The sequence below is a fragment of the Plectropomus leopardus genome, chromosome 3, assembly GCF_008729295.1.
Source record: "Plectropomus leopardus isolate mb chromosome 3, YSFRI_Pleo_2.0, whole genome shotgun sequence".
In the NCBI taxonomy this organism is placed as follows: domain Eukaryota; kingdom Metazoa; phylum Chordata; class Actinopteri; order Perciformes; family Serranidae; genus Plectropomus; species Plectropomus leopardus.
In genome coordinates, this window is record NC_056465.1 from 29,574,916 (window position 1) to 29,585,061 (window position 10,146).

Below are 10,146 nucleotides of genomic sequence, written 5' to 3' on the forward strand. Positions count from 1 at the left end.
TTACAGTAGCCCGGAACAGACAAACCAAACACCGACTCTAAATACGGTCATTTGCAATCTCGTGTCGGCCACCATAGTTAAAAGCCACTCTCTGAAAACATACATTTCTAACTTAAAACTGGATGATGGTGGATGATGATCTTTCTATCCGGTCAGAGCTGCACAGATCATATTGATGGATGCTGCTGCAAATGAATGAATGAAATTGCAGACCCAGCAGAAAGAAACTGTTAAGTTCCACTTTCACTACACGTGATGCTCTGCTGCTCCATCTGTGCCCAGAGTGTGCTCTGCACTCTGACAACGTGAAGCAATGAATAGCTATACGATATATATATATATACCATCAGCGCTTTTAATGAACAGTCTAGCTCCAAAAATAGAAAATGTATCTGTGGCGGCAGATGCTTGAATCGTGGCGAGCAGCCACAAATCCGTGGGAAACCCTGAATTACCGGGTCTGTTTGTTTTGGAGAGAAAAAAAAACCTATGCTGATAATTTTGCTCCCGCTAAAAACCTCCGTGTCTTAATCTTACATTTCAGAGAAAAGGTGAGCACACACTAACAGGTGCTGGGGTAGCGGCGCATCTGCTACAAGCTGAACAGCAACAGAGAAACACTGATTTATTACGATAAACTGCTTTATTCCATGTTTTTGCCAATTTCAATCAACCTCCTTAATGAACGCTGAGGGAATTTTAACTGGGAGAAATTTCAGCTGATTGCAATCTGCAGTCCTCCCCCCTAAATCCCCCTAAATCATACACACTGGACCTTTAAGTTAAATTATCCAGAAAAACATGTTTGATTTATAATTTGGGTTTGTGCTCATACAAATACAAATAAATTACATTTGAGTTTTAATTAGAAGTCAGTTGTAAAACAAAGAGTGTAACGCCAGCAGAGGACAAACATGCAAGCCAGACTCATATCACACCAAATCAGACGGGACAAACATGAGTCGACGGACAAAACACTGTTCAAACTTGAGCAACGCCAAACAAAACTAAAAGCCTTTCAAGTCAAAGCCGTTGCTCAGACACCCAGCAGCTTTAAAATGAAAGAAGCTCTGTGCTGACAAACCAAAACACAAGTCAACAACAGAATCTGACCAGAGTTACTCAGCTCCTCTGCTCCTGATTTCCCTCCACACGACTGTACAGCCACACTGCTAATCCAACTGTTGTGCAAGCATGATGGACTGTTTACTTCAAACAAGGAGAGGAAGTGTCGACACAGTTAAAACGAGGTCTCTGAACATGCCACGTAAAGTTTACCTGACTGTTGGATAGATAGAGCACGGAGGACTGCCGCCACAGCCTGTTTACTACACAGCATGTAAATTCAGTATGCAACAAAAAACACGTGTCCCTTGATTTCTCCTTTAATCTGTTAGTAGTGTTTCCTTCAATGTGCCGCTGAGACAGTCTGCAGGGGGGGCGTTAACCCCACGTGGAGAGCAAAGGGGATGCTCTGCAAAACAAGCGCCTCAGGGTGAAGTTGCCCCTAGTCTATCACGGCTACTGACTGAAGTTAGCATTTGTAAAAATAAACTAATCACTAGTCATTTTTGAGGGGCACTTCCACCCCAGCAGTGTCAGAGCGGGGGAGGTAGCAGGGACAGTTCAGGGACAGTGCGTCTGCTCAGCTCAGGGTCCGAATGGTTTTCAGCAGCTCCGGTTTGAGGAGTGTGGGGCTCTTTCCACCTGCGGCTGCAATATCCGCCTGCACAGCTGCGTCCCAGGCAAATGTGAGCAGAGCTGCGGGGACCTAAAAGCACACAGACAGAATTATTTTGGATTTTCTAAAAGACCAAATCTTGGTTGATATCGGTCAATTCATTGATTGTACTGTAAAACAGTGTGCAGCACAAGTTACCAAAGCCAACAGTAATTCAAAATACAATATAACAGAAAGGAGAAAACAACAGATGTGTTTACTACATAAACTATGTATTAGGTATTAAATGAATTTGGATTATTGCAGAAAATAAGTTCTGTGGTAAATATAAGTTTATGATATCTCCAACTATTGTTCAGCAAGACTATTTTCACAACAGAACGCCACTTTTCATGATGTTTGAAGCATAAATACAAGAGTAAAAAGATGACATTAGGCAATAAACAAACTCCTGTAAAAAAATTTGGTGCTACTTCACATGTGTAGGTTTTTAAAAACAGGTGTTCTTTGGATTTAAGGACAAAAATGACCCAAAAAAAAGGGAGAGGTTAGACTTTAAATTTCTTTAAGTCCAAACCAAAATGTTCTTAGGTACACTGTTAAAAAGACTAATAAATGGGCTTGACGCCTACATGTTTCAACATGTTAAACCAAAAAATTCAAAAGCATACATGTTTCGACTTATTGACAAAAAAACTAAAAGTCTAACCTCTCCCTCCTTTTTTTGGTTATTAATAAACTACAATATGATCACATGACTTCAACGTTGCCGTGTTTGTCATGATGTGGTCTTGTTAGCAACTATCTTTTTTAAGACACATAAAAGCTTCAAATTTTGCAATTGGGCTGTTCGCTGATGTATTTAATGTTTTAGAACAAAATGTAAAAGTCTCTTTAGCTTGTGATACCACAGACCTTATTTCAGGCATCTAACCGAAAACCTATTTACTTCGAGACGAGGGAACCAAAAGTGCTAAATACTCATTTCCTGGTTTTAGGGCTCATTCTGCACCTCTCTCTATTTTCTGACTTCTCTAACCTGCCTGTGATAACCAGCCTTTGTCTATTTTCTCTATTAAATGTGTATTTCCTTTAAAAAAAAAGGCTTAAAATACACTTTTAATTTTTCTAATAAGACTCCGTCTCCTAAAACAGCTGTGCACTGTAGTTTTTGCCAAACATTGCTCAAACAGTTGTGGGACTATTTTCAGCAGTGGATGAACACGCCTTTGATGCTGTCATGTGTATTTACAGCAGGAGGATGGTGTGTCAGACTGACTTAAAATAAACTACAGTGTGTGTTTTCATGGTAAAGGAGGAATGTGTGACTGAGTGTAATAATGTGGCTCATCTATGTCACTTGTTAGTAGAATCAATTAGATTTTTTTTATGGTAGAAAGATAAAAAAAAAATGTCCCCAGCCTCACCATTAAAGGATTATTACGTGACTAAATCTCTAATCTAGACGCTCTACTTTATGTGTGCCAGTTTGCTGACATGATTGTGGTCTAAACTCACCAAGTTACACTCTGCAAGAGCGATTTCCTCCGACTCTTTTAGTTTCTGACTTCCGGGAGCGATGAGCTCAAAGGGCTGCCAGCCGTCCACCAAGGACTCCCGAACAAACGCAAACAGCACAGGCAGCCGGTCCCACGCATAGAAGGTCCCTGCAATCACACATCACCTTTACTCACTCGCCTCCATTTCTGTCACGGCTTTTTGGATTTTTCGGAATTGACTTTAAAAAAAGGAGGCTCTTACCTTGTAGTAGGTTCCCATCAGGCAGTCTGATCCGGAGCAGGGTGTAGTTGTATTTCCTTCTCTCTCTCTGCTCCTCTCTCTCCCTCATGGCTTTAGTGCGCAGCATGGCGTTTTTCTCCACCAGCTCACTCCTTAAAAACACACAGTTCAATGTGATCCTTTATTCCAGACTCAGGGACCATATAAAAAAAAGACAGAGCATCACATAAATGAGAGAAATACACAAATGCAGTATAAAAATAAATAACAAAATATATTAATGTCTTAAAAAGACAACTATACCAGTGTCTCCACAGCTGGGACTGCTAATGTGTGGTGCTATACCTGTCGAATAGAGCTAATATTATTTAAATCTCAGAGTCATTAAGCTGAAAGATAAATCTATGAGATTCCTTATGAAGACACAAACGTGCAGGTTGTCTAACGTGATGATGGACAAACAGCATCACGCCACAGTTTGGGGAGGTGTGCATGATGCACTATTTGGCATTTTCGTGGTGAGAGGCACACCCAGGGAGCGCAGGAGGAAACAGGGTGGGACTGAGCGGATCCATCACCGCACATTACTGATGGGCGTGTTTGAGAATGTTAGCGGGCGGCCAGTTACATCTGCTCTTATCTTCTGTTCATTTTCCTCATCGCAGCCACAGACAATCCCATACTGCACTGATACTCAGTTTACGCCCTACGGCCCAAATCCAACCCACAGCAGGGTGCTGGGTGGCAAGGCAGCTGATTTGTACAGCACATATCATACAACAGGGCAATTCAAAGTGCTTTACAGAGCAGTAAAATATAAAAACACAACTAAGGATACAGATTTACTATAAAAGAGTAAAGATATATATGTATATATTTTTTAAATACAATAAAAATCCCCATTAAAAATAGCAAAAGTGCAGAGAAGATGTGCAAAGATAAAAAGATTATTTAAAATCCAGTTTAAAAATAAGTTTGCAGTCATTAGTGGGTGGAGGCTGCAGTGTAAAACAGGAACGTTGACTCAAACGCAGTCAGAGTCGGGGTTTGGAGGTTGTTCCAGGTCTGTGCTGCATGATAACAAAACGCTGCTTCACCATGTTTTGTTCTGACTCTTGAGACGGCCAGTAGGCCAGCACCAGATGTTCTGAGGGTTTTAGGACGTTCGTATGGTCCAAAGACTACTTTCTAATTCACAATAAATATACATTTATTCCCAATAGGATCTTCTTTGTAATTTGAGTAAGAATATGGTGTCAGAGTGCATAAAAAAGCATCAAAATAGAGCTTGTTTATAAAAAAAAGGTCACACAAATTTTTGCATAAGTATGCATATCCAGACGATGAAAAACTAGATGTAGGACAATACAAGAGACGAAAAGAACAGTTCACACTAGACTATGTCCCATCAATATAATAATAACAATATAATTAATTTATCACTTAAGTGACTTTTCGAGCTACACGTTCTTCATCAGACGAAGTCTAGTGTGCGGACTCTTTTCATCTTTTGTCCAAAAAAAGAAAAAAGTCCTGCATGTCCTCATATCCTAGAAACACCCCTGCAGATACCTGACCTGTGCAGGGCTGCTGCGACTGGCCATCTGTCATTATGAAAAAAACTTGGCCCTTGGGCAAGCATGTCTGGTATCCGTGCTCCACTGCATGCATCTATGAGAACACACTGCTTCATTCACCCCCCCGATGGGAAGCTGTGCAGAGACGAGCTATAATCAACCAGCTTGAGGTGCAGACTTTTAAATTGTTGTTTTGCAAAAGCCCAACAATGTTTGTGCAAGATTTAATCAAGCACAATGACTCAGGGTTTCAAAATCGCACGGTGAAAAAGACTGTTACTCAAAAAAGAAGAAGCAGAGGAGAGAAATAAGATATTGATCTTTACTTTTCAGGCGTCACTATGACTATAATAAAAAATGCAGTTTTCTGTGAAATTAAATGTGTTCAACATAAAGACATTTTGTGTTTATGTGGAGAGGATGCACCTCCACAAAGCAGTGATGCAGCAAACAGTTTCAACATCTTAATTAATATTGTTTAAATGTGAGATTTTTGCAAAGCATCAAATCTGCATCTGTTTTGGGGGATCAATTTATAATTGTAGCTTCTATAACTTCGCCCCGTTACTGCTCCCCCATTACCCAGGAGCCTGTACCTCTGCTGCTGCTCCCTCTTGAGCTCCTCCGCTGTCAGGTTGTAGAACTCTGGCGGCAGCTCGAAGCGTTGGGCGTTGGGAGATGACCTGAATGCTTGAGGCTGTCTGTCCAGCTGAGCTCTGACGGGCTCGCCTCTCTGGAGACGATCCCTGCGCTCCTTCATCAGCTCCAGGGCGTCGGGACTGTGCTCTAATAACACCAGGAACTCCTCTTCCTCCTCTGATCCCCAGAAAAGGCACACATCAGAATATGTAATAACCGATCGTTTGTGAGAAATTCTGTTTGCCAGGTCGACTTTTTAAATATGTTGACTGTTGATAAGGAGACTTGTTTATCCAAAGCGTCAGAATCAATTCACCTTGACCCTCGACAGGAAGCATGATGCTTGTGAAGCCCAGGGCCTCCAGGAACTCTCTACTGCCCTCCACACAACCGACTTTCTCCTGAAACAAACCAAAAGAGAGAATTATATTTTAAAAAAGGAAAAAATAACCTTTTGAGGTCCACAGTGCTGAAACGCCAGTCTCAAACTCACCTGGTAAACCTTGTTGCTGAGTTTAATCTTCCTGTATTTCTCCTCTGTGGGATTCTTAAATATATTGTCAATATACCTGTTGAGAAAATAATAGGAAACAGGTAGTTAATGAAGATATTTTACTCTGTGACGAAATCAAAGTCAAACTCAGCGTGACGATCAAACGTTGCCAAGTGTCTTACTTGCTGATGATGTCCACAGCGGCCTTCACTTTCTCTCTGTCTTTGTTAAATGTGTGAATCATCATAACTGAGGCCTCGACTGGATCCTCCTCGAACCGCTGACACGGAAAACAGCACGTTTTATCAACAATACTCAGTCAAATTCGGATTCAATTATGTTGCGAACGCTTATTTGAGCTAAAACAGTGAGTGACAATGTCTGCAGACGTACCATTAAAATGGCCTCTTTAATGTGTACTTCCCTCTTACTCTTAGTTAAAGTGGCTCCAGTTAGCGGACAGGTGAAATACACACCTGACACTGAGAGACAGGCGGCATCTTTCACTGGCAATTTGGCTCCCTGGAAGGAATTGTCATTCACCAATATCGTCAGACTAAAAATTCATCACTGTGAGCCGAGTATGATCTTAATGGTGTCATTTTAGAAAGCTTGATTTAACCATCATACGTACCTCAGCTGTATCTGCCTTTTGTTTTTCAGCCAGTGCAGCCGCCTCTGCCTCCAGCTCTCTTTTAACTACAAGCAAACACAGAAAATTGTGCAATTATATGTCTTTTATAGTGGCCAGTAACCAACAGCTCATAAGCAATAGGAAGCTAAATTGTTATTCTTTAATCAAAATCTCTAAAGAACAAAAACAGAAGTTTTGCTCTTCATTTAACCATTACACATATCCAATTTTTAAATATTATGGGTACAACAGCCACATTCGCATCCATGGACTTTATGGTTTGGAGATCTCAAACAAAAATCAAATACCACAAAAGCAAGACTAGCAGCCAGGCGAAAACCACTTTAAATGCAAGCAGTGAAGTGAAAAAAAACAAAACAAAAAACTCTTATATGTTATAAAAGCACTAATTTAAACCTCAGACCATCGACGCAAGGCAAGTTTATTTACATTGCACATTTCAGCAACAACGCAATTCCAAAGTCCTTTATATGAAACATCGAAAGCATCGAGACAAAATACAAAAGAAACACTTCATTAACAAGCACCAGTGATGCATCTATATGCTTTTTTAACCAAAGCTAATAACATTATTAATATCTATCAGTCTATCTGTATGTCTGTCATTTAAGAATTTATCTCTTCAATAGAAGAGCTCAAATTAGTGGACAAATAGTATTAGTGATAATAGTACTGGCTTGACACTAATATATCTTTATTGAATTTACAGTCCGATGGCATTAGTCAGCCCATAAATTGGGTTGGATCAGAGCTCCACAACCACAAGCCTCTTAAAGCCTGTCAACATCACTCAGAGCATACATTTCCCAGCATGCACACATGCAAAGGGGGGCGGTGGAATTCAGCTCATTTTGAGTGTGTCGTTTGTCTCACCCTGGTTCCTGATGGCGTCCTGAGAGGTGTGGACCTTCGGCCGCTGATGCTGCTCAATCCTGGCCAGGGCTGCTGCTCCAGCCCTCTGAGATCCTTCACTGGGAGCATGGCGATTATGCTTGGCACTGGAGCTGCTCTGCACCACTTCAGGTTTGGTACTATGAGGACAGAAAAGCAAAGTGAAGACACATGTTGTGGCCCTGGTCCCATGTTGGGCCCCAAATCCCTGTTCCTAAACATTCACAAATGTTGAGTAAACACTTAGTATGTGAGACCTTTCCATACTTTGCTTTTTCACTGTTTACTTATTATAATGCCCAGTGTTTTTTTACTCTTTACTTCATTTATTGCTGTTTTTTTAATTGTATACTTTTTATAATGTGCTAAGGTTGTTTTTTTTTACTCTTTACTTATTTTATTGCTCTTTTTTTCTTTACAGTTAACTTATTTGTGGATTTTTTTGTGTTCACTTATTAGACTGATCTGCTTTTTTGTTTGTTGTTACCGATGTGTACTTGTTATACTGCTGTGTGGGTTTTTTTAACCAATGCCTCCTGTTTACACCAACCCCTGGGCTGCTGTAATGACTCAAATGTCCCTGCTGTATGACTTATTTAGGATTATTTCATCTGTTCCTGTTTCCCAGCTCTATATTTCCTAAATATAACACATACAAATACTGAACATCAGCCTTCCTAATGCTTTAAAAGAATCACAAATATTGCATATTGTCTGTAGTTATAAACTAACGTTGTTAGAGACTGGTAAGAGCTAGCCTCACAGTTCAAAATTCAAAAGCATGAAGGGAAACAGACGTTTCAAATGCATTTTGAATGGTAAAAATCCGTTAAACTGCTGTGGAGATATCACCGTCTACTGACAACTGTCGTGCATTTCTGCACGCAAATTTGTGTCCGTTGGACTCGAGGAGATACATAATGAGGTTTTCAGCTGTAAATGAGTGTTTTGACTCAAAGAAATGCACATTAAACATTTAACTTATGTATGAAAAACCATCGCTGAGAACATTAAAACCATCTGAGATGTCTTGGTGTGTCACATTAGGAGGATATCGAGTTAGGGAACACAGATATGCTGCAGCGTGGTTAGCTGCATTTCTAAACAACAATGTCCAAAAGTAGGTGAAACAGGTAATCTATTTCTAGTCAGCAGTCTGCTTGGTAGCTAATACAAGTAAAAGTAACTCTACGTTACTAATACTATTGGCTAAATAAGATTTGTTTGGGATTAACTGTTAGCTACACTGAAATTAGACGGGCGCCTCCCCTCATGTTATATAATCCAGCTGCTAACGGTAGAAATCAGTTAGCCCAATAAACACCACCTAAAATACAGTGAAAATCATTAATCGGCATTGTTCTGTTAGTTTTATAATATGCTGATATTGTCCCAAAAATCAGTACTGATCAGCAGCGAGTTATCTGCTAACTAATTTTTCAAACAGCTAGCTGTGCTGCTAGCTGTCGCGCTGTAAGCAGCTGTTAAAAGTAAAGTTTGTTATTTGCCTGGCATCGTCTGTTAGTTTCTTCCCAGGTCCCGCAGATTTAAACTTCATGTCCTTTTTGATGTCTTCGAAAAACTTCTTCATCTCCGTTAGCTGTGACAGAGAAATCCGATCGCAGAAACACAGATGGATGAAGCAGCTAGCTGGAGTTTAGCAGGGAGGAGGACCAAAACAAAAAGTGTCAGCTGACAGAAAACTGCTTCCTCCTCATAAGCGGCCGTGTCGCCCCCGCGTGGCTCAGCTGCTATGCTATGATGCATGTAATGTTTTATTTTATCAATATAAATCAATGTGTGACCATGGAGTTAGTATTGCCAGTACTACTAGAAGTGGTAGTATAACCAGTACTAGCATTATTTCCACACATATTTACCATTACAGTACTCTTAAAACGTCTCAAAAATGGTTTTTAAAAAAATCCTAATGATTATCATACAGAATATATAATGGACTAATATTAATTATATGGTATTAACAACTGTGAATATTCATCCTTATTTTATCCGATTAAAAATGCCAATTTATTGTGATAGCATCCCTGCTTTTACCATGAAAGGGCAATTCAACTGTTTAGTAAAGCATGTTTTAGACAGTAAAAAAATCATTTTTATTAATTATTTCACCATATATATGGTAATAACATTAAATGTATAATTTAACATGAATGAATGATCAGAAGCCCATTTAAATTTGAGCAAATATTCAATTTTAATTTCATTTGCTTACCTTCACTACTTTTACCATAACAAGCCAAATCAACCTTTGGTAGAGCATGTTTTATATATTATTATTATTATTATTATTATTATTATTACACTAGTGTACAATACACTAATTATTATTATTATTATTATTATTATTTGACAATTATTAGATTTTGTTGGTATACAATTACATAAATCTGTTCAGTAATGTGTGTGGACAGTTAGTTTAATTTATGAGGCACACAAAAATTACAAAATG

The 10,146-nt window shown here is 39.4% G+C and overlaps 1 protein-coding gene across 1 annotated transcript; it reads right to left on the reverse strand.

The window, feature by feature from the left end:
- Positions 1 to 782: 782 nt before the first annotated feature.
- ubxn6 (UBX domain protein 6) lies at positions 783 to 9,338 on the reverse strand. Its single transcript, XM_042483679.1, has 11 exons — positions 9,185 to 9,338; positions 7,659 to 7,816; positions 6,765 to 6,829; positions 6,524 to 6,652; positions 6,313 to 6,410; positions 6,131 to 6,206; positions 5,954 to 6,038; positions 5,595 to 5,814; positions 3,443 to 3,573; positions 3,200 to 3,348; positions 783 to 1,771 (listed from the first exon to the last, which is right to left on the reverse strand). The coding sequence occupies exons 1-11, from the start codon at positions 9,265 to 9,267 to the stop codon at positions 1,646 to 1,648; spliced, it is 1,320 nt and encodes a 439-aa protein (XP_042339613.1). The 5' UTR covers positions 9,268 to 9,338; the 3' UTR covers positions 783 to 1,645.
- Positions 9,339 to 10,146: the final 808 nt, after the last annotated feature.